At 44.2% G+C, this 25834-nt stretch overlaps 1 protein-coding gene across 1 annotated transcript; it reads left to right on the top strand.

Moving 5' to 3' along the window:
- Positions 1–4055: 4055 nt before the first annotated feature.
- LOC148151330 (heme-binding protein 2-like) lies at positions 4056–13877 on the top strand. Its single transcript, XM_087976362.1, has 4 exons — positions 4056–4213; positions 6856–6985; positions 10309–10483; positions 12252–13877. The coding sequence occupies exons 1-4, from the start codon at positions 4082–4084 to the stop codon at positions 12424–12426; spliced, it is 612 nt and encodes a 203-aa protein (XP_087832488.1). The 5' UTR covers positions 4056–4081; the 3' UTR covers positions 12427–13877.
- The last annotated feature ends 11957 nt before the right edge of the window (positions 13878–25834 follow it).

Below are 25834 nucleotides of genomic sequence, written 5' to 3'. Positions count from 1 at the left end.
AACTGCCACTAATTCCCAATAACTTGTGTTAATACTTAAAGAAATTAAGATCTGTAGAGGCAAGCATTGAAGAATTTAAGGAGACAAAATGAAACAATGCTACAAACCCTATGGCTAGTGTTGCAAAGTGCTGTAATTTTCCAATTGCCCCTAGATCCTGGTATGGTTCCAGCAGGTTCAAAATTAGCAAAGATGTCCTGATGGCTATTTGTTTGTCAAGTTTGGTAAGAGCACAACCGGAATATTAATGAAATGAGTTAAACCGTCATCCAGGACATTACCAAACAATAATCGCCATCAATTGGGACTCACCATTGCCCAGTGAGAATTTGCCACGCTGCTTGTGAAATGTGTAAATGGTGAAATGAGATGATCAAAACATTGAAGTAAATCTCACCAGACTTCTCTCCCGATTCAGCCACACATCTTACCATTGCCCACATTGCTCCAACCCCCCCGAAGAATCCGGCTATAGTTACTGAACACTCCAATAATTCAACCAGTCTTCAGATGGAGGATCCTGCAGAACTCATCCAGTATAAGACTCCCCACAGAAAGCAGCACTGAGAATCTTTGTAGAAACAGTACCCACCTTTTACAGCACAAGCACCAACATCGCAATAAGGTGAAGAGTTATCCCAAAGCCTTTGTGAAAAGCTAGAGAGAGAGTAAAAATGTAACAAACATGGGTAAAGTGGCAGGTGGTGGAGGTGTCGGTGTGGCAGATGGGTAAGGGAGTAGAGTGGCAGGTGGGGGAGTGAGCAGGGTGGTAGATAGGTCTGGGGATAGAGTGGCAGATGGGTGGCTTAAAGGACAGTAAAGATTAGCAGATGAGGAGTTACTGGAATGGTGTGAGGGTGAGGTTGATCTTAGGTTTGGGAGTAGTTGGTTTGGGTGATGGGGTCGTGGTCGTGTGATGAGGGTGTCTTCACATCAGGATAGGTCGGTGGGGGATAAAGGCAGTTGCGTAAGGTCATGGAGGGCCGAGGTGGGAGAGAGGTTAGGTCAGACCATTGGTGGTGGGGTCAGTGATTAGATTTGGTTGCATGAGCCGGTGAGGGAGGTGAATTATAGAGTCATAGAGTTCGAACAATCCAGAGACAGGCCTTTTGGTCCAAATTGGTTGATGCCGTACAAAATGTCTAACCACGCTAACCCCATTTCCCTACACTTGGCCCATATATTTCCAAATTTTTCCTCTCCATGTATTTGTCCAAATGCCTTTTAAATATTGTTAATGTACCCACAGCAACCACTTCTGCTGGCAGCTCATGCCATATGCATACCACCCTCTGTGTAAAAAGGTTGCCCCTCAGGTTCCTTTTTATTCTTTCCCCTCGAACCTTAAACTGATGCCCTCGAGTGCTCGATTCCCCAACCCTTGCGACAAAAAACTGATTGCATTCACCTTATCCATGCCTCCGATGATCTTATACCCTTCTGTGAGATCCTCCCTCAGTCTCCTATGTCCTAAATTAAAAAGTCCTAGCTTGTCCAACCTCTGCCTATAACTTTTGTTGTGTCCTGGTAACATTCTCGTATATTTCTTCTGCACTCTTTCCCGTTTAATCACATCCTTCCTATTGCAAGGTGACTAAAACTGAACACAGTGCTCCAAGTGTGGCCTCACCAACATCCTGTACAACTGCAACATCATTTCCCAATTTCTATACTCAGTGCCCTGACTAATTAAGGCCAGTGTGCCAAAAGCCTTCTTCATTCCCCCATCTACTTGGGGTGTAGGTCTCCACGTTCAGGGAACTGTGCACCAGAACTCCAAGGTCTCTCTGTTCCACTACACTCCTTAAGGCCCTACCATTCACCAAGAAACTCCTGCTTTGATTTGTCGTTCCAAAATGCAAGACCTCACGCTTGTTATATTAAACTCCATTTGCTATTTCTCGGCCCACTTCCCCAGCTGATCAAAGTCCTGCTGCATTTTCTGAAAGCCTTCCTCTCTGTCCATAATATCACCTACTTCAATGTTATCTGCAAACTTACTAATCATGCCTTGCCCATTCTCATCCAAATCATCGCTCTCGATAACAAACAGTAATGGGCCCAACACCGACCCCTGAGGGACTCCACCAGTCACAGGCCTCCAGCATAACAAGCATCCTTCCACTCTTACCCTCTGCTTCCTACCATCAAGCCAATTGAGTATCCAATTTGCCAACTCTCTCTGGATTCCATGCGATCTAACCTTCTAGAGCAGCCTACCATGTGGAACCGTATCAAAGGCCTTATTGAAGTCCATGTAGACTACATTTACCACTCTGTCCTTGTCAACTCTCCTGGTCACTTCATCAAAGAACTCTAACAAATTTGTGAAACATGATCTCCCGTGCACAAAGCCATGCTGACTACACTTAATCAAACTCTGACTTTCCAAAAGCATGTATAACTTCTCTCTTTGAATTTTTTCAAGTAACTTACCTCCCACAGAGGTTAGGCTTACTGGTCAATAGTTTCCATGTTTTTCTTTGCTGTCTTTTTTGAATAAGGGCACAACATTTGCTACCTTCCAGCCTTCCCGAACCTCACCCGTGGCTAACGATGATGTAAAAATATCAGCCGGGGTCCCTGCAATTTCTTCTCTCCTCTCTTGTAGCATTCTTGGGTATATCTGGCCAGGACCAGAGATTTATCCACCTTCATACACTCTAATACATCCAGCAATCCTCGATTCTGATATGGATTGTCTTCAAGGTATCACTATTAACTTCCCCAAGTTCTCACGTCACCATGTCTTTCTCCACAGTAAACACTGAGGAGAAATATTCATTGAGGACCTCGACTATCTCCTGCAGTTCTACACATATGTGAGTGGTTCGTTCAGTCTGGGGAAAGTCAGATCAGGACAGGGTGTAGTCACATGGTGGGTTGTTCATTGGATCAGAAGGGCTAGTCTGGTGATGACAGGGTTAATCACCTGGTCAATGGTATAATTGGGTGATGCTGGACAACCAGATCCACACAGAATGGTTGAATAGTGGGTTGTAGTACTGTTGTGTAGCCAGGGAATTTGGTGACATCGGAGGTGGGGGCACAGTGAGAATCAAGTGGGTGAACTGTGTAGAAATTAGAATTAGAAATGTTTTTATTATCCATGAATTATTTCTTGGGTGAACTCAGCGAGTCGGCACAGTGGTTAGCACTGCAGCCTCATAGAGTCAGGGATGCCGGTTTGATTCCTGCCTCGGGCAACTGTCTGTGTGGAGTTTGCACATTCACACCGTGTCTGCGTGGGTTTCCTCCAGGTGCTCTGGTTTCCTCTCACAATCCAAAGTCATGCAGGTTCAGTAAATTGGCCATGCTCAATTGCCCATAGTGTTAGGTGCATTTGTCAGGGGTAAATATAGTCAAGGTTAGAGTGGTGCTGGAAAAGCACAACAGGTCAGGCAGCATCTGAGGAACAGGAAAATCAATGTTTCAGACAAAAGCCCTTCATCTGGAATCATTCCTGAAGGGCTTTTGCCCAAAACGTTGATTTTCCTGCTCCTCGGATGCTGCCTGACCTGTTGTGCTTTTCCAGCACCACTCTAATCTTGACTCTGATCTCCAGCATCTACAGTCCTCACTTTTGCTGAGGGGTAAATATAGAGTGGGGGAATGGGTTTGGGTGAGTTGATCTTCTGAGGGTCAATGTGGACTTGTGGGGCTGAAGGGCCTGTTTCCATACTGTAGGAATCTAATCAGATCTCTCCAATTCTCCACATCGAATTCAGGGTGAGAGACCCACCCAAAGACTTTAGGACACAAGATTGGATCGGGATTTCTGAGGGACACTGATTCATATCTTTTGGTGTATCCAGCCTCTGACTATCCACAGAAAGGACGAACTGGGCCCATGATCCATCACAAGGTAGTAATGAAATAATATTTCCATATTTAGTCAGCTGTAGTGTTTCTGTATCTGTTTCCTGATCATGTGACATTCATGCCTGCAGCCAAGCCATATTCAAAACCATCACCGCAAAACAGTATAAAGCGATCCATAGTCTCTACTCAAACATCAGATCGACCTGAAGCTGCTGAGAGTCAGTCAGTGCGTTCAAGACCGATTTGAGCAGACACCAAGATGCTGAGACTCTTCTTAACTGTGTCTGTCCTCTTCGGGTATCTGGTTGCTGCGCAGAACGACGTACAAGAAGTGGAAAATTTCTGTGAAGAATTGAACTGTCCTGAACCAGAGGCTGCCATCTTGGAGAATGTAAGTACGATTCAAAGTTTATTGCATTCTGTCATTTTTGTACCAGTATAAATTATTTAATGACTGTATCCGATCGCCCACAACCACTCTACCCCTCAACTCTAAAACATGACTGCACTGATATTCATCCTCAGGACAACAAATTGGGCACATAATCTCCAGAGTTTTCAAGACTGCGAGGTCTACTCATTGACATTTTAAAAACACTTAAAGGACCAGCTAAGTAGATGTAGAAAGGGTGTTTCTGTTGGCTTGGAGTCTCGGGAATTGGAGAACACAGTCTCAGAGTAAGGGAACCAGCCATTTTGGACTGAGATGAGGAGAATCGCTTCACTAAGAGGGCAGTGAAGTTTGGAAACCTTTACCCCTGGGAGCTTGGCCATTGATTATGTTTAAGACATCAAGCAATAGATTTCTAAATAATATCAAGAGAGATATGGATAGCATTGGAAAGCAGCGATGAGCCTGTTGTGGAATCTCCAGCTTCACTCAGATGATCATCAATCTTTAGACTATTTAGTTGTCGATGATCAACTGGTGAGAATATTCAAGGCTGGGGTAGATAAATCTTTGGGCTCAAAACACATCAGGAGGTATCATAACAAGGTGAGAAACTGGAAGATCAAGTGTAGTCAAAGATCAGCCAAAATCTTACTGCCTTGTTCCTGTTTCTAATATCAGACATTCTTTTGAAATTGGTTATTTTTTGTCCAAATTTCTCAACCAGAAACGAGGACCAAATTCAAGGCCATTGACATTTTCTTGATCTTGTGTACATCTGCAGTAACTGAGTGTGGAAGATTTTCAATAACATTCCATACATTTTATACCAAAGACCCAAGGGAGAAAATGGCCCATTGTGCAAAAAATGACCAAGATGAAAGAGTTGAATGGAAAACAAAATGAATTAAGAAGTGTTGAGACCAAGATCCCAACAACATCTCCCAATTCCCATCAAAACTCAAAGCTTAAATGACACCTTAATGCTCCATCCATAAACCTGGGACAGTCCTCTGAACAAAGTTCTTTTTCAGAGACACTTTACAGTCATAGAGATGTACAGCACGGAAACAGACCCTTTGGTCAAACTCATCCATGTCAACCAGTTATCCTAAACTAATCTAGTCCCATTGGCCTATATCCCTCTAAACTTGAAGTTGGCTCAGTGGCTAGCATTGCTGCCTCACAGCACCAGGGACCTGGGTTCAATTCCAGCCTCGGGCGAGTGTCTGTGTGGAGTTTGCACATTCTCACTGTGTCTGTGTGGGTTTCCTCTGGGTGCTCTGGTTTCCTCCCACAATCCAAAGATGTGCAAGTCAGGTGAATTGGCCATGCTAAATTGCCCATAGGGTTAGGTGCATTAGATAGAGTAGGGGAATGGGTCTGGGTGGGTTAGTCTTTGGAGGATCGGTGTGGACTTGTTGGGCCGAAGGGCCTATTTCCATACTTTAGAGATTCTAATTCTAAACCTTCCCTATTTCCATTCCCATCCAGATGCCTTTTAAAAGCTGTAATTGTGCCGGCCTCCTCCATTCCTGTGGCAGCTCATTGTATACACGTACCACATTCTGTGTGGAAAGGTTGCCCTTTAGATCCTCATTACATCTTTCCCCTCTCACCCTAAACCTATGCTCTCTATTTCTGGACTCCCCTCCCCCAGGGAAAAGAGTTTGTCTATTTATCCTATCCATGCCCCTCATGATTTTACAAACTTCTGTAAGGTCACCCCTAAGCCTCTGGTGCTCCAGGGACAACAGCCCCAGCAGAGTCAGCCTCTCCCTATAGCTCAAATCTTCCACCCCTGGCAACATCTTTGTAAATCGTTTTGGAACACGTTCAAATTTCACAACATTCTTCCGTTAGGAAGGAGACCAGAATTGCACGCAATATTCCAAAAGTGGCTGAGCCAATGTTCTCTATAGCTTCAACATGACCTCCCAACTCCTATACTCAATGTTCTGACCAATAAATGAAAGCATAGCAAACTCATTTTTCACTACTGTATCTACCCGCGACTCTACTTTCAAGGAGCTATGAACCTACACTCCAAGGTTTTTTTTCAGCAACACTCACTAGGACCGTACTATTAAGTATATAAATCCTGCTGTGATTTGTTTAATCAAAATGTAGTGCCTCACATTTATCTAAATTAACTCCATCTGCCATGCCTCAGCCCATTGGATCATTTGGTCAAGATCATGTTGTACTCCAAGGTAACTTCGCTGCCCACTACACCTCCAATTTTGTTGTCATCTGCAAATTTACCAAGTATACCTACTTGTTCACATCCAAATCATTTATGTAAATGACAAAAAGTAGAGGACCCAGCACCGATCCTTGTGGCACTCCACTGGTCACAGGCCTCCAGTCTGAAAGGCAACCCTCCACCACCACCCTCTGTCTTCTATCTTTGAGCCAGTTCTGTATCCAAATGGCTAGTTCTCCCTGAATTCCGTGAGATCTAACCTTGCTAACCAGTCTTCCATGAGGAACCTTGTCAAATGCCTTACTGAAGTCCATATCGATCATGGCCACCACTCTGCCCTCATCAATCTTGTTACTTCTTCAAAAAACTCAATCAAGTTCGTGAGACATGATTTCCCACACATCATATGTTAATAAATGTTATTTTCTTGTTTTAGGGTTATGAAGAAGCAGAATTTAAGCCTGTCCCCTGGGTTGAAACAGAAATAGACGGAATGGATATCAATAATGCGGTGGAGGCCGGCCTCAAAAGAGTTTTTGAATATTCACAGTTCCACAATGATGCAGGTAATTTTCCTGTTCCTTCACTGTAACATTGGAATTGAAAACAACCCTTTAATATTTGACCTGGCTTATTTGAAACTTTCTGTATGTAGATACACACTGACCAAAGGATTCCAGCTTGCTGATCTTCGTGGTCGTTCCAGGATTCTGTCCATTGTGCCCTCAATTACTAACCTATTGGAATCTGTGGAAGCTGTCCATATATGGGTACAGTGGGATGCCAAGCACACTTTCTCATTCCAATCATGATCTCTGATTTGTCTTTGGACATGGCGACCTTATCCAGCCCAGAGCTCGGTGGGGTAAAGTAAGGTTTTCTAATCTCAGGGACAAAAGTCAAGGCAATAGGGCAGAGGGGTGACCTGGAAAAAGGTAAGCCAAGTGACATAGGAAGAGACAGAGAGTTTCATGGGGATAGTGTATCGGTGAGTAAGGTTGAAACTTTATTGCTGGAACAGCACAGCAGGTCAAGCAGCATCCAGGGAACAGGAGATTCGACGTTTCGGGCACAGGCCCTTCTTCAGGAAAGGCCTGTGCCTGAAACGTCGAATCTCCTGTTCCTGGATGCTGCCTGACCTGCTGTGCTGTTCCAGCAATAAAGTTTCAACTTTGATCTCCAGCATCTGCAGAACTCACTTTCTCCTATCGGTAAGGTCAATGTAAAGATTATCAGTAAATAAATTGTAATACTTCAGGTAAACTGGTTACATAAATAGATAAAAGGAAAATAGATCCAGTACCCAGAGATATTCTTACAAAGTCACCAATGTTTGGAAATAAATATTCCAGGATAGAAACATTTCAAGACCAATAGAATAGAAAAGGTGGAGAAGTAGGTTCTGAATTGAAGGATGACAATCAGCAGTGATGGGAAAGAAACCTGGTTCAGAATTTCAAGAATTTTAATCAGTACAGATGGAGATTAGGAAGAACAAATGCTGTGGGAATACTTCATATACTTTTACTTTGTATACTCATATACTTTTAATCATATCCTTACAGTTTGGTGCAAAACTGAGGAAACAATAATTGGAAGTGAAGGACAGAATTAGAATAAAAGAATAGGTTGGTAAGATTCCAAATAACAACAGTAAACCTGAGAGTTGAGAGTATTTCAGAAACAATTCTGATGATCAAAAGAAAAAGATAAAAAAAAGACAATGAATTAACATTTGTAGAAATATAAAGATGAGCTCAAATATACATTGCCTCTATCATTTCCTACTGATGATAGTTCTACTGTGAGGAACATTCAAGGCAAACGGGAAAATACATTTTGCCTCAGCCTTCAATGTAGAAGATATAAGTTGCATATCAGAAACACAGGGAAACCAAACAAACTTGAAAAAAACTTACATAATTCATCTGAGATGACAAAAAGATTGGGTGAAATTTAAGGGTCCAAAAATTGACAAATCTAATAGCTAAATCTTGGGGTTCTGAAAAATGGAATTGTGAGGTCTAATTTTCCAAATCTCTCCAGATGCTAAAATATAGTAAAAGAGTCATAGCCACATAGCACAGAAACGTACCCTTCGGTCCAACTCATCCATGCTGATCATGTTTCCCAAAGTAAACTAGTCCCACTTGCCCGTGTTTGGCCCATATTCCTTGAAACCTTTCCTATTCATCGACTTGCTCAAATGTCTTTTAAATGTTTTAACTGTACCTGCATCTGCCACTGCCCTCTGGCAGTTTATTCCACATAAGAAACATCATTGACCCTCAGGTCCCTTTTAAATGTTTCTCCTCTCACATTAAAACTAATGCCCTCTATGTTTGAAGTCACCCACCCCAGAGTTATTTGTTATTTGTCTTATCTATGTCCCTCATGATCTTGTAAGACTCTATAAAGTTACCAAGCAACCCCCGCCACACCAGTGAAAAAAGTCCCAGCCTATCCTGCCTCTCCTGATAACTCAAAGCCTCCAGACCCAGCAATATTCTGGCAAACCTTTTCTGAACCTTCTCCAATTTAATAATATCTCTCCTTTATCAGTGCAACAAAGACTGTATACATGACTCCAAAACTGACTTCACCAGTATCCTGTACAGTCACAACATGACGTCCCAATTCCTTTCCTCAATGATCTAGGTAATGAAAGCAAGAGGTTTTTGAGGGTAAAAGGGAATCAGTACCAATAGAATGCTTAAAGTTCTAAAATGTTTTGATGAGGTTGTTCATAAAAAACTAATTTGACAGTAAGTATTGGAGGTAAAATATCGGCAAGAAAGAGTATTGGTGAATGAAGGATAAAAGGAAGTAGAAATGAAAGTAGCATTTTCATGATGGCAAGCATAATTAATGGATGCTCTGGATATAAGTGCTGAGGCCCCAGATGTTAGAAGAAGGTGATCCCATTACAAGATCCAAGTTGCTGATGACACTTGAGAGGGTGAATTCTGAGAAACTGTCTGTCTTGGCTGGAGAATCTGGAGATGCAGGCCTGGATTTTTATCTGAAAATGGACAGTGAGAGTTGTCTCCCCTGCGCTTGGAGGAAATGACAAGGAAGACACTCAGAATGTCAGCTGTGGGCTGCGGCCAGGCCATGAACCTGGGAAAAAGTTTGGAGGCAGCCTTTTCATCCCAGTTCTAATAAAAACAGAAAAACCCTACAGTCTTTGTCCCAAACCCATTCCGTCATCCCCACCCCAACCTTCCATCCATGCCACAAACAACCCCTAGTTTCTTGTATGCCCAGGTCAATGTATGCCCCTCAAACTCCATAGTCCCTCAAGTCCCCAATGCTAGGGAGCACCACTGCCTATTTACCCACGGTACACTGTACAGAAGCAATGAACCACATATTGACAGCAGGATTTATGAAAATTTTTTTAGAAGTTCATTCTTTCATAACTTTCCACTCCATTAAAATTAACCTCTTTTTACGGCGGGATATAAATGTTGGCAATCATCAAAACTCATTGCAGCTTTAACTGCAGAAACCACAAACACTTAAACTCTTAACCTCGATTAAATAAATATTGTGAAGGTGACAATAGTACTCACAGTCACAGCTATCAATCAGGCGGAGAAGTCAATGTTTCAGGTGTAACCCTTCTTCAGTCCTGATGCTGTCTGGCTTGCTGTGCTCTTTCAGCCTCCTGCTTGTTCATCTTGGATTCCTGCATTTGCTGTTTTTTTTGTCTCTAACCAGAGCTGTCAATCAAGCAGGGCTACAGGTATTTCAAGAGAATGATAGGTGTGTGGGGTGTTAACCAGTCCATCATGCCTCCCCCATTTGTAACTTTTAAATCACGACAGGCAATGCCCCTAATTATCACCTTGTCAAACACTGCAACTGTGTTCCCTTTTGTCTGCAGAAACAATTGTTCCTCTCGAGGCCCCTTGGGGAATCATTGGATACATAAAAGATGGCAAAATACAAGATAACTTCAAAATATTTGCTATATTAACTCCTCAAGTCACAAGTACACCTCAGCCAAAAGATCCATTGGTTCAAATCGGAGCAAAAACTCATGATTGGCTCTATATCAGGTGAGTATGATGTGTCACAAAATGACTTAAAATGCTTTTTCTGTGTCTCCTGAAGCAAAGGGTTTATATTGTGACAGTGTCTCTACTGGTAGTCCATGTTCAGTGAACATTTTAAGTAATTCTTCTACAATCCTTCTCGTTGTGATATTGTGTAATGGGACTGCCTCAGGAAATCTAGTCGATATATCCATTATTGTTAATAAGTACTTATTCCCACTTTTTGTTTGAGGTAGGGGACTTACATAATCAATCAAGACTCTTGTGAAAGGTTCCTCAAATGCTGGAATAGGAATTAAAGGTACAGGTTTTATTACTGCCTGCGGTTTCCGATGAGCTGACATGTATGACATGCCTGGCAAAATTCAACTCCATCTTTGTGTAGTCCAGGCCAGTAAAAATCTTTGTATTTTAGCCTGTGTTTTCCTCATTCCGATATGACCTCCAAGTGCTAGCTCATGTACCACTCCAACACCTCCTATATTCTACTGGCAAAACAATCTGATGAACATCTGCCTATTTCTCATCTGCTTGAATGTCTGATCGTCTCCATTTCCTCATTAAGGCATCATTTTTCAGGTAATATTGCACAGGGATACATTCACTCTCCTTCCATGTATATGCCTTTTGATACAACTGCTTTAAATTCTCACCTTTCTGCTGTAACTCAATAAGCTTCGCAGATCGAAAGATACTTGCATTTTTAACAATTGGCTCCTGCTCTGTCCCACTTATCTGATCAAAAACAGTCTTGGAGAATGCCTCCTTATCTGTGCCTTTTGATCTCTCCTGCTTCAGCTTGTGTCTCTGTGATCTCATTAAGACACAATCTGGGAAGATTCCTGGATAAACATCCTGCATTGCTTCAGTTGCCTGCGCCTCCACTGGCTTTTCAACTAGAGTAGAGCTGGTATCGGTGTATCAGCTCTATCATTTGCAATGATAAGTTGTATTCCTGGAGCTGAGAGTTTGACCTGTACTCCTACCACAAATTCTCCACTCTTCTCCAGACACTCAAGCCTCACTTTACATAGCTGAACACTTTTTGTCTCACCATCATTAGGCATCTGGATGGGTACATAAATAGGAAGGGTTCAGAGGGATATGGGCCAACTCCTGACAAATGGGATCAGATTAAGTTAGGATATCTGGTTGGCATGGACAAGTTGGACCAAAGGCTGTTTTCATGCTGTCCATCTCTATGACTGTGTAGTTTTCTTGATTTATATCATCTGTTTGCAAAAGCTAAACTTTTGCCATCAGTTTTTTTTGCCTGGATTATTTGATAAGTTTAATTTTCTCACTGTGTTGATCTCTATGAGTATTGTACCAAAGTCTTTTACATTAAGTGCATCACTTCTTTTACCCACGTGACTCAAAATCAGGTCAGACTGTGATTAATGGGCTGCTCACATCAGGTGCAGATGCTGATTAACACAAACCTTTTACTGAGTCGACACACGTCACAAAACCTTTACTTCCTACTTCGGAGAACATGGCAATACCTCCCCATTCAACTGAGCCCGTTCATCTGAAGGTGGGCTTCTCTTCTTTCTGTCATTCTCACAAATATCTCACTTGGTGGTGTTTGGAAGAATACTTTCACTCTCTTTGATCAGAGCCCCACCCAAACTACATCATTTCCCTGTGATATCTGATGTTCTATTCTATTACAGTTATTTCAAGTGGGAGCTGAATAGCCTGCTGTTGTTCTTCTTTTCAATGGCCTTATGCTCCAAAGTAAACTGACATTTACTTCACTCTGTTGCAGGGCTTTTGATGAAAAAGATGGCAGTAATCTTAGCAGCCAAGCATACGGAGATCGTGTGCTTCAATTGAAGAAGGACTTGGAAGCTGACAACAAATCCTTTGATAGCAGTTTCTTTTCCCTCTGTTGGTTTAACAAACGTGGGCTAATGGAAGTTGCCTTTCAAAAGAAAAGTTAAAACTTTTCTAAACATTTCAGACATCAAACAGTGAGCTGTGCTTAATACTATCCTATGTTTCTAAGCTTTTTTGATCTCCCATCTGGTACACATTGGATTTCACTCTGTGCATGGGCCAGTATTTGCAGTATCGAACAGTTCCCCAATCTCCTCTCCTCAGAGCCCTATGGTCCTCTTCATAAACACTGCCCTTCACCAGCAGTGAGAAAGTTTTGTCTCCAACTCACAGTGCCTCATTTTGGCATGAGCTTACTTCAGCTCTGTTCACTAAAACAGTCAGGTTTTTTTTGCCTTTTCTGATTCTGTTGGACATTCAGTTTTCAAACGTTTTTGGTCAATTACTTTCTGAAGCTCCTCTTGCATGTATTCAATTCAAAGTGTCAACACATAATCCTGGGTAGGTAGTTCTTTAGTTCTTCGCTCTCACTAGGAACTGCAGTCCTGTCATTTCCCAGTTAAAAGAAATTGCAGAGAGCACAAAGGGAAGGAAGTGATGGTAAATATTTATAAAACAATGGCTTGGCTTCAAATGGAGGACTGGATTCATTTCCGATACCTGGATCTTAGGGAGAGGGGAAAGACTTTAGTGACTCCTCTGGTGATTTGATCTTAAAGTCTCACACACACATCGGATTAATCCCAATTGTTCACAGGTAGTAGACTCTGCGCTGGGTAACAGGGATTCAGCTATCTACTAATTTCCCTTTTCTATAAAGTTGCTTTAAATAAATTGGGTACAAACTGAGGTCAAGAAGTTTCTGGTGATAGGATAAGTTCCAAAATGTTCTCTCTTCACACAGCAATGGATTATATTTGCTTACTCCAGTCATGCTCATCAGAATGTTTAAAGTTGATAACAGAACAGTGTATTGTTGCAGAGCACAAAGTACTGAAGTAATTACGTGTGAAATCATGACACTTTTCAGATGTGAGATTGGATTTGGGGTCTCTACCTCTCTATTAGTTTCAGATTGAACTATTTACTTACAAGGGAATGCTTAAATTGTAACGATGCAGAGGATTTTTTAGCACAGCTTGAAAATTTCAATCTATGTGTGCCTTCTGTACAGTGAAATTACAATTGGACAAATATAACTGTATCAACCATAGATGGTGCCCAGTATGAGGGCAACATATTCACTGGAGGCACCTGCCAATGGGGCATTGAATCTGTTTGAGTCTCCAATATGAAGCACTTTAAAATTGGTCCAAATCATTATCCAGATACTGGAGATGAAATACAATTCTGACTTCCTCAAAAATATCTTCGCATATTGAGCACAGACAAACTGAATCTGTGATTCTGAGAAGGTTTTATTCCTGTTTAAAATGACACATTCACAGGTTTCTTTTATGGAGTAAATAAGCCATTATTTTCTCGCCTTTGCTTATCTGATGTTTTTCTAATTGCTGGGAATGTATAATCACTGTGAAATAAAGGGTGATGCATGACAACACTTTGTTTGTGGGTGTGGACGTTGACTATAAGGCTGGCCACAGTGTTAATTTGGGGAAGGCCCATGCATACATACTCACAAGGTAGGAGTAGTGCAGGCCAATCAGATCCTTGAGTCGGATCCATCGGTTAATCAAATCATGCAGCGGATGGATCGTCACCATCTGGTGGAAGATCCATTTACTGTCTTTGCTGTATAACAAAACAGTGAAGCAATAAGGAAAATAAAACAATACCAACTTTGCCACACCATAGATGCCCAATCCCTCAATACCTCCAGTCCCCACCAGGATGGTCTGACAGCTCTTGGCTTTGTCCTAGACTAGAGGCCTGCACACTCCCTATCCACCACCACACTCCTCTGCCTGGCTAAATCTGTTCTCTCTCTGAACAATTTCTCCTTTAATTCAACTCACTTCGGCCAAGTCAAAGGAGTGGCGATGGACACCTGCATGAGCCCCAGTTCTGTCTGTCTCTTTATGGAATATGTGGAACAATCCTTGTTCCAGTCCTACACAGATACCCTCCCACGATTCTTTACTTCGACAACTGTTTGGGCGCTGCCTTTTGCTCCCACTCGGACCTTGAAGAAAATTGTGCATTTTGACTCCAACTTCCACCCTTCTATAACTTTCACACTGTCCATTTCCAACACTTCCATTCCTTACCTTGACCTTCCAAAGCAGCGCTGCTGACATGGCTTCCTTCTTCCATAACTATGGTTTCCTGCCACTGTGGTTGACAGGGCCCTCAGCCACATCTGACCATGACCTGTGGTTCTGCCCTTTCCCCTCCCATCGCTCACAACAGCGTGATCTCGTCTCCCCTGCCCTCACTTTTCATCTCACCAGTCACACTGCATTCAAAGGGCCATTCTCCAACATTTCAGACAATACCAGCAGAAAGGCACCACCAAACACATCTTCCCCTCACTCCCACTGTCTGCATTTCACAGGGATCATTCCCTCCAGGACATCCTAGCCCATTCCTCGATCACCAACACCCCTCTCCTTTCCAGGGCATCTTCCCAGGTAACTGCAGAAGGTGCAATACCTGCCCCTTCCCCTCCTCCCTGCTCACCATCCAAGGGCCTAAATACTCTTTCCAGCTGAAGCGGCATTTCAGTACTCCAGAAAAGGCCTCACCAAGTCTCATACAACTTCAAAATGACTTCCCAATTCCGAGACTCAAAGGTCTGAGCAATGAAGGCAAGTGTGCCAAACACCTTCTTAACCATCCTATCCATAAATCATGCAAAGTTCAAAGAATATGCACCTGAACCCTTAGGTCTCTGTTCTACAAAGTTACCTTAGGCCCGACTTTTAATTGTTTCAGTCCTGCCCTTGTTTGTTTTACTAAAAGTGTAATACATCGCATTAAACCAAACTAAACTGCAACTGCTACTCTTCAGCCCATTGACCCAATTGATCAAGATCTGTGACAATAATACATCAAAGTCGAGCAATGTGGTGCTGGAAAAGCACAGCAGGTCAGGCAGCATCCAAGGAGCAGGAGAATCGACGTTTCAGACATAAGCTCTTCATCAGGAATGAGGGAGGTGAGGTCATGGTTGAGGGGGCAGTAGGAGGACGTGTCCATGAGTTGGCACTTGACTTCAGCGATGTGCCAAACTACCACTGCGCCCCCCACCTTGTCTGCTGGTTTGATGGTGAGGTTGGGATTGGAGCGGAGGAAGTGGAGGGTTGCGTGTTGCGAGTGTGAGAGGTTGGAATGGGTGAGGGGGGTGGACAGTTTGCGGCAGTCAATGTCCTGGCAGCAGTTGGAAATGCAGAGTTCAAGGGCGGGTAACAGACCAGCATGGGGTGTCCAGGTGGATGGGGTCCTCGGAGGGTGGGCAGGAGTCTTGGTGGAAAAAGTGAGCCCGGAGGCGGAGGAAGAAATCTTTGATGCCACATCGCGTGTCAAACCCATTGATCCGGGAGTGTGGGGGAATGAAGGTGAGGCCTTTGCTGAGGCCTGAATGTTCATCCTCAGTGAATGGGGAAATCGGGGGAATGGTAAATACATGGCAGGGCTGGGAGCTACGACCTGGTGTGGGGCTGGAGCTGGGAGTGGGGGCGGAGACATTAACTGGAGTGGGTGTGGTTATGGGATCGTGGGTGACATCACCCACAGAAGTGACCCTCATCCTTGGGGTCAGGGGAAGTGATGCCCTTGGTGTCATCCATGGGGGCAGAAATGATGTAATGTATGACATAGGCAATGTCATTGTTGGTGTTCTGGTGAGTGACATCGGTGGGGGCAGAAGTGGCTGCTGTGGAGGCAACTACGAGGCAGAAGTGACGTGCCAGGTGGGCCGTGCATTGGTTTCGGAGGCAGTGGATCTTGCAACGGTCGAATAAAGCTCCTCCCGGGGTGGCTCGAACTCACAGCCCCAGCATTGCTTGCGACACTATACTAACATATAAGTTCCCCGCACTCACCGATTGTGCCAGCAGAACCTTCATCAAACTCATTGCTAATGAAGCGCTTTGGGCTGAAACCTCGACTCTCCTGCTCCTCGGATGCTGCCTGACCCGCTGTGCTTTTCCAGCGCCCACACTCTCCAACTCTGATCTCCAGTATCTGCAGTCCTCACTTTCTCCAATTATAAATCAAACCAAGCTCACCAAGTCAGCGAAAAACCTAAAAACTGAGGATGCTGGAAATCAAGAACAAAACCAAACATTGCTGGAAAACCTCTGGCAGCATCTGTTAGGAGAAAGTAGAGTTAACGTTTTGGAACCAGCGACTATTCTTCAGAACTGACAGCAGCCTGGAAAAGGTTGGTACTCATGTTAAAGAAAGGATGGCAATTCCATTGGAGAGTAGTGTGGGTATGTGGGAAGGTGTTGGGAATGGAGGAGGAGTAGACCAAAGTGTCTCAAAGTGAACAGTGCCAGTGGAACGCTGACAAGGGAAGGGAAGGGAGGGGGTGCCACCCTGTACGGTGGTGGCATCCCGCTGAGGGAGAGAAAATGGCGGCTAATGATTCTGTGGATATGGATCCTGGTTAGATTGTGGTGAGGACAAGAGGGACCCTATCACTGTTGTGGGAGGGAAGAGAGTGTGAGGGCCAAAATGTGGCAGGTTGGTCGGACACGGCTGAGGGCTCTGTCAACCGTGATGGTGGAGAATCGTCGGTTGAGGAAGATGGTGCAGGTTCTGAGCACCCATTTGTCAAAATTGACATCATCAGAACAGATACGACAGAGATGGAGGAACTGGGAGAATGAAATTGAGTCTTTCCAGGAAGCAAGGTATGAGGATGGTTAGTCATGGTAACTGTGGGAGTTGGTGGGTTTGTGGTGGATATTGGTGGCCAGAATTGGAAACAGAGATATCGAGGAGGGGAAGGGGGGAGTCAGGAATGGACCAGGGAATGTGAGAACAGGGTAAAAGTTGAAATTGCAACAAATAAACTTTTCCAATTCAAACTGAGAGAGGGAAGCAGCACTGATGATGTCATCAATGAACACGAGAAAGAGTTGTGTGTGGGTGTCAGAGCAGGACTGGAACAAAGAATTTCCCATGTACACCACAAAGAGACAGACCGAACTAAGGCTAATGTGGGTGCTCATCCACCCCCTGTTTGACCTGAATAAAGTGAGAGGAGTTAAAGGGATGAGTTGTTCAGGGTGAGAACAGGCTTGGCCAGGCAGAGGAGGTTAGTGGTGGATGGGGATGATTCAGGCCATTTTCTCAGGAGGTGGAGAGCCTTGAGACCATCCTGATCGGGGATGGACGTGTAAAGGGATCACAGGTCCACGCTGAAGACGAGGTGGCTGGTGCCAGCAAACTGGAAATTCTGAAACTGATGTAAGGCATCAGAAGAATCGGGGATGTAATTGGGAAGGGACCAGACAAGGTGGGAAGAAATCAGATCGAGGTTGGAAGAGATGTGTCAGGGGAGCAGGAGCAGGCAGTAACAATAGGTCTGCCTGGATGGTTGTGTTTGTGGATTTTGGGAAGGAGGAAGAAGCAGGGTCGAGGGATGATGAGCTTGGAGACACAGGGTGGAGATCACCAGGTGAAATGAGATCAGTGACCGTGATGGACACAATGGCCTGGCATTCAATGGTGAGATCATGGTCCTGGAAGAGGTAGGAGGAGGCATCTGAGAGTTGGCGCTCAGTCTCTGAGATGCAGAGATCAGTACGCCAGGCAACAACAGTACCACCCTTGTTGGCAGGCTTGATCAGAAAGTCAGGGTTAGAACTGGGAACCACAGAATGCAGTCATTTCAGAGGGAGATAAATTGAAATGGGAAGGGACACAGAGACCTTGAGGTCACCAATGTCACATTGACAGTTCTCAATGAACAGGGCTGGCACAGGGACTCAGGGGTGAGCTGCGTTCCAGTGCCAGGGACCTGGGTTCAATTCCACTCTTGTGTTCCTTAATGCCTGAAAGGAAAAGAAAAGGTTTCTTGTTCGAATGTCCGGTGAGTCGGTGGAGGAAGAGGAAAATGGGGGCTGCACAACTCTGAGCCAGCTTGAGGCACTGCTGATGGAGACAGAGTTCAGAGGGTGCAAAAGATGATGCTTTACTGCAGTTTCAGAATTTCCAGCTTGCAGCCACCAGCCGCCTCCTCTTCAAACAAAAACAGAAATTGCTGGGAAAACTCGGCAAGTCTGGCAGCATCTGTGGAGAGAAAGCAGAATTAATATTTCAGAGCTAGTGACCTTTCTTCAGAACTGATTGATGCTGGGAGAAGGTTGGGATACGTGCTGATGATGTCGTGGGAGGTGAGAGGAGTAAATGAGAGGTGGAGATGGAGCCCAGAGAGAGAGAGAGCACAACAGTTGGAAGACACAGGAATGGGTAAAGGTCTGCCTGGCACAATGAATAGCAACCAATGGGAATTATTAAAACTAGAAATATCACAATAGATGCACATCAGACACAATCACCCCAGCCCTATACTCACACTGCAACATCCTCTGGCAAGTTCGCAAATGTGCAGTTTAGGTGGATAACAGCCATGTTATATAGCCCATGGTCTCCAGAGATGTGTGGGTTAGGTGAATTAGCTATGGGATATGTAGGATTACTGGGACAGGGTGTTGGGAGCAGGCGGGTCTGGGTGGGATGCTGTTTGAATGGCCAGTATGGATTTGATGGGCCAAATGGCCTGCTTCCACACTCGGGATTCTATGGCTATACGATTCTACGAACTGGATAACAAGGGCACCGATGTCAGACTGTTACTTATTGAGTTAAATATTGACTTAAATTAAGATAGGGTCTCCCTTGTCCTCACCTACCATTCCATTGGCATTGTCAACTCCCAGAGAAAATCCCTCATCTAGTTCACTAATGGTGAAGGAAACTGCCATCCTGACCTGGTCTGGAATACATGTGCCTCCAGATTCACATCAATGTGGGTGACACTTACCTGCTCTCTGGGCAATGAGAGATGGGTGATAAATATTGGCCTAGCCAGTAACACCCACACCCTGTGAAGGAATTTAAAAATAAATTTACATAATTCCACCAGAAGACCTTTAATCAGAACATAATTCTGTTGCACAAAGAATATAAAGAGCTCTACATATACATGGCAACTTGGAAGGATCTTAATGTAAACAGCAAAAGAAAGACTCAATTCTTTTTATCAGCAATATCCTGCGCAGACACTCAACCTCAGTGAGGTACCATCCTCACCCTCATTCTATCATTTTGAATCTGATTAGGTACTCATGAGGACACCTTTTTTTTTTCTTTTAGTCTATTTCCATGCACTCATCAGAAGGGATTCACCGTGACTCTCTCAGAGACACTCAGACCTGTTTGTGCACTGACATTCCTCTGACTTTGAATACTTTGAGCCTGTTAAAATAGACTTCCCTCCCCCACCAAAAATCTCAGCAACTGTGGTGCTGGCATGGGTCTTTTCTACTGAACTGAACCCCATTGTGGCCCCAGTTTACTTTAGAAATGCTCATAAAAACTCAACACCACCTGACTAAGCTAACCCATATAGAATAGGCTAAAAGGCAGCCAGCAGATAATAGTGGTCATAAGGTGTTTCTCACTCTGGGAGCAAGTACACAGGGCAGTGTCCCTACCCCTGAGCCATGTTCAAGTCTCACTTGCTCCAGAGGTATGTAATACTTTCTCTGAACAGGTTGAATTAGAAAATATATGCAGTGCTATTGCCGAGAGATCACAGTTACCCAATTGCACTTTTATGAAATGTTGTGAGATCTGCATTTGGGGATTTGAGGTGTAAATTTAAAAATTGAAGATGATTAAAAGAAATTTGGAAAGTGCAATAAATAAGGAGGATTCCAACAGAGGAGCCAACATAAACTGAACTGAACAATATTAAGGTGGAATTCAAGAACAAAGACCTGGGATATTTCTACACAAATCTCTGACAGTGACATTTCATAGTCAATGTGGATACAGATAAGTTGGAAAGTTGGGTGGAGAAATGGCAGATGGAGTTTCATCTGGTTATGAGGGGTGATGCATTTTGGGAGATCAAATGTAAGAGAAAAGTATACAGTAAAAGGCAGGACTCTTCAGAACATTAACGTACAGCGGGACCTTCAAGTAGAAATGCACAGCCCCCTGGAAGTGGCAATGCCAATGGAGAAGGTGGTAAAGAAGGCGTATTACGTGCCTTCATCTTATCCGGCATTGGGCAAAAAGTTAGCAAGTCACGTTGCTAACGTGTTAATTGGGCCACATTTGGAACATTGTGTGCAGTTCTGATCGCCAAACTATAGGAAGGATTGTGGAGACATTGTAGACGGTGTGAAAGGGGTTCAACAGGATGTTACCTGGATTGGAGTTTCTAAGTTATAGGGAGTGGTTGGGGAAATGTGGACTGTTTTCGCCAAAGCATCAGAGACTGATAGAAATACAGATAATGATGTGAGTCATAGATAGAGTGGATAAACAGATCCTTCTTCCCAGAGTGAAAATCTCAAATACTAGAGGGCACATGTTTAAGGTGAGAGGGGAAAAGGAGATGTGTGATGCGATGCCTGGAATGTGCTGCCAAGGGAGGTGGTAGAAACAGATATGAGAGCACGATGATAACACTCGGATGCAGGCCATCATATCCAGGCAAACTCATCAGTTTGTCAAATACTTTGCCCCATGTGGTAGATTGTCACAAGTTCTTTCCTCCCATTAGCTTCTTCCGTATCTGTTGTCCTATACTGTAACAGTGTCCTCTACTGAGAAGAGCAATGTGATGTAAATGATATGCAATTTCCACTGACCCATCCCAGTTCCCCAGTTGTGTCCTCCAAGGCTCCCACACTCAGGAGAAATATTTTCTCACCAACGGTCAAACCGAACTCTGAAATTGTCGAAGAGACAGTGGTAATGTTACTGGATGCCATCCAGAACCCCAGGCTTATGCTGAAGGGACATCAGTATCAGTCACACCACAGCACATGGTGCCATTTGAATTCAGTAAAACCTGGAATAAAAAGCTGTTCCAATGCAACCAACAGGTCACTGTAGATTATTGTAAGAACATATCCAGTTCACAAGTGTCCTTGAGGGAAGGAAATCTGTCACCCTTACCGACATGCGACTTCAGACCCACAGCAATGTCGCTGATTTTTAATCTCCCTCTGGGCAATGAAGGGTGGGCAGTAAATGCTGGACCAGCAACGCCCCTTCCCCAGAACAAAAAAATCCCTCCAAATATTCCAGTATCTGCACCCTCACAAGGACCCACACACCTTTCCCAAAGTGTGGGTGATTATCACTTCACACAATACTTAACCTGTGACATCACCAGTGGTTTACAAAGCTTCAGCATGGCGACCCCCATTTGTACTCAATACCCCTAGTAATGAAGCTCAAAGTCCCCCATGCTTTCTTAATAGGTGCTGCCTCCTTCAGCGATCAATCTACCTCAGATCTCCCTGTTCCTGCACGGTCTTCAGAACTGTCCCATTCAGTCTACGATGATTCCCAACATCCCTTTTCCCAGAGTGCCTCACCTCACACTTCCCTGTCCTAAATTCCATCTGCCACATGTCTGCCCATTCTGTGAGGTTATTGATGACATTCCCGTAGCTGGGATTGCACTGAATGGTGGAGGGTTCTCAATGGCCTGAGTGACTGTCACCTGTTCATATTGTCCTGTTAATCTACTCAGATCCAGATAGGCTTTGTCACGAGGAATGAGAATTAATGTTTGCATTCATAGTCTTGTTGAAGAACGTTTCATAACATATTTGATGAGTAACAATATAATGAACAAGTGCTTGCATTCTAGATTAAATTAGATTACATTACATTACATTACAGTGTGGAAACAGGCCCTTCGGCCCAACAAGTCCACACTGACCCACCGAAGCGTAACCCACCCATACCCCTACATTTACCCCTTACCTAACACTACGGGCAATTTTTGCCTAATCAGATTGTACTGTCTACCTGACTTCACCTAACCCCACTTCACCACCCTGCATCCACCACCCCCTTTGTCTGCAGCTTTATCTGCAGAAGGGTTACACCCAAAATGTCGATTTCTCCACCTCCTGATGCTGCCTGGCTTGCTGTGTTCTTCCAGCCTTTGCTTGTCAGCCAGTCAGAGGTATCAATTTATTGAAGGCCCAGTCTGCTGTCAGGGATCGGGAAGTGAGTGATATTTTGAGGAGGGATCAAGGAGATAGGAACATGAGGGAAGGTGATTGGGTTAGGGCCTGGTGGTGGTTTTCAGCAGCATCCCGAAACACTGTCTGTGCCTGTGATTGCCACAGATTGTGGTAAATCAAGGCCCAACCTGACCAGCAGATGCCCCACGAATAACTTTCAGGAAGGCTGCCATATTTCTCTCAAATCAGGTAAATGGCAGCTTAAGGCTCTTAAATGGCCATAAATTGATCACTGAAAGACTGTAATTGGTCATTGGTTCAGGAAGGTTGAACATTGACCCTCTCACTAAGATTGTAATTGAGTTGGAAAGGGAATGGGAAGGGGAATTCTGATTGTCAACATGACATCAGCGGCTTCATTTTCTCCAACCCCTCACCCACTCAAACCATAAGACCATCAGATATAGGAACAGTTTTAGGCTATTCGGCCCGTCAAGTCAGCTCCACCATTCAATCATGGCTGACATATTTCTCAAACCCATTCTCCTGCTTTCTCCCCGTAACCCTTGATCCCTTAATCATAGGATAGATATTTCCTAATTATTTGTCACTTCTGCAGAGGGGAAAATCCCACCCAATGTTTCCAGTCATTGACCTTGCATCAGAACTGGACAGGAGTTTTAAAAGTGTTAGACACTATAATCAGTGCACAGGGGATGAGCTGGTTTATTGGGTTTGTAAAAATTTGATTGTTTTGGTCCTACCTCTGTTTGTTTGAGTCTATTGTGGTTCTGTTTGCCGAGCTGGGAATTTGTGTTGCAGACGTTTCGTCCCCTGTCTAGGTGACATCCTCAGTGCTTGGGAGCCTCCTGTGAAGCGCTTCTGTGATGTTTCCTCCGGCATTTATAGTGCTTTGTATCTGCCGCTTCCGGTTGTCAGTTCCAGCTGTCCGTTGCAGTGGCCAGTATATTGGGTCCAGGTTAATGTGTTTGATGATAGAATCTGTGGATGAGTGTCATGCCTCTAGGAATTCCTTGGCTGTTCTCTGTTTGGCTTGTCCTATAATAGTAGTGTTGTCCCAGTCGAACTCATGTTGCTTGTTCTCTGTGTGTGTGGCTACTAAGGATAGCTGGTCGTGTTGTTTCGTGGCTAGTTGGTGTTCATGGATACGGATCGTTAGCTGTCTTCCTGTTTGTCCTATGTAGTGTTTTGTGCAGTCCTTGCATGGGATTTTGTACACTACGTAGTGGACCCAATATACCGGCCACTGCAGCGGACAGCTGGAACTGACAACCGGAAGCGGCAGATACAAACCACTATAAATGCCGGAGAAAACGTCACAGAAGCGCTTCACAGGAGGCTCCCAAGCACTGAGGATGTCACCTAGACAGGGGACGAAATGTCTGCAACACAAATTCCCAGCTCAGTGAACAGAACCACCCGAGCTACAAATCTTCTCACAAATGTTTGAGTCTCTGTGTCGCCCTGAATGTGATAGTGCCAGCATGAAGCCTAACTCCATGTCTATACAGGATGGACCATGGATTGATGTCTGTGAGAGCCGTTGCAGCACGTGAGATCAAGATGAACAAGGTATTTGTAAGATGGTGGTTTCAGCTGACAATGTTTCCCCACATCTTCAAACATCCCGATTCTTTTTTTCTTGGCCCGTGCTGGTGGGAATGAGTTGGTCAGTGATGCCTGAGGCAGAGAGGTGTACAACACAAAGGGAGCCAGGGATTAGGGAGACCTGCCCCCCCCCCCCAACTCTCCCCAGCCCTGTACTGACTAATGGATCCACAGGACTGACCCACTGCCCAAACTACAGAGGTACTGACTTCCCAACAGAGAACTCCCTGAGCAGGTGCCTCACTGTGGTCAATCCCCTGGATGGTGTCCTAGGCTGTGCCTGATTTACTGTATCAGGACCCCTAACTGAGTGTCTCCATGGCCTGCACTGAGGACTACTCTACTAAGACATGGCCATTTGGTTGCCGATCATGCAGTGTGTGTTTGCCACGGAAGATGCTGGCACTGAGAAATGGTGCAGGTATAAGATTGCAGCAATAATAAGGCATTGAACAACCTAGAATCCCCTCTAATTGGCAACTTGCTGCTGCCATGCAACTCAGCGAGTTGCTTGCTCGAGTTGAGGTTGGCTTCATGGGACTTCTCACCTGATAGCCCAGATCCTGAGAAGAGTCTGCTCACTGTTTGAAATACACTTCCCACTTCCCAGATTGTAGGACCACAGAGCTGTATTTAATAAAGCAGTTTCCAAATTAACAATGTGATCAAGCACCCCTCTGGCATTCACATTGGCAAATTCATTAGGAAATGTGTCAGTCTGTGGAGAAAGTTTCAGACAAGACTAGTTAGAGACTAAAGGAGTATTTTATATTTTGTTGCAATTTAAAGGGATATGCAATGTACCTTCAGCATGGTGAAAAGCTGAATAATTGAAAAGAATTTTCAAGCCAGTATCCACTGCATGAACCAGATCCATATCATCAACCTTTGTTTTAATCCATTGGGTGGCTGGGTATTGCATCTCTGTATAATTCTCAGACAAGAAGAGAAATTGCATTATCACACGAGAAAATTAACCCGACACCAAAATAAACATCAAATGAGAAAATTGTCATAAAGTTTAAGGACTACTTTAGGTTTTTTTTGGACTGTGAACTAAAATGGGGAAGAATACTCCTTGAGACTAAGGAAACTATGTCAGAAGATATTTGCAGTTTTAGGAATAAGTTACTGGAACACATTGAGTTTATAGAATCAGAGGTACAGCACAGAAACAGACCTTTCGGTCCAACTCATCCATGCCAATCAGATATCCTAAACCTGTCCCATTTGCCAGCACTTGGCCCATATCCCTCTAAACCCTTCCTATTCATGTAGCTATCCAGATGCCTTTCAAATGTTGTTATTGTACCTGCCTTCCCCACTTCCTCTGGCAGCTCATTCCATACATGCACCTCCCTCTGTGTGAAAAGGTTGCCCCTTAGGTCCATTTTAATTTTTTCCCCTCTCACCTTAAACCTACGCCCTCAAGTTCTGGACTCCCCTATCGCCAGAGAAAAGACTTGTCTATTTATCCTATCCAAGCCCCTCATGATTTTATAAACTTTTAAGGTCACCCCTCAGCCTCTGATGCTCCAGGGAAAACAGCACCAGCCTGTTCAGCCTCTCCCTCTACCTCAAATCCTCCAACCCTGGCAACGCCCTTGTAAATCTTTTCTAAACCCTTTCAAGTTTCACAACATCTTTCCGACAGAAGAGAGACCAGAATTGCACGCAATATTCCACAAGTGGCCTAACCAATGTCCTGTACAGCCGCAACATGACCTCCCAACTCCTGTACTCAATACTC

This window comes from Chiloscyllium plagiosum, unplaced genomic scaffold, assembly GCF_037043375.1.
Source record: "Chiloscyllium plagiosum isolate Xiang-an unplaced genomic scaffold, Cpla_swu_hap1 HiC_scaffold_3, whole genome shotgun sequence".
Classification (NCBI taxonomy): Eukaryota; Metazoa; Chordata; class Chondrichthyes; order Orectolobiformes; family Hemiscylliidae; genus Chiloscyllium; species Chiloscyllium plagiosum.
This window is presented reverse-complemented; position numbering and strand designations above follow the sequence as displayed.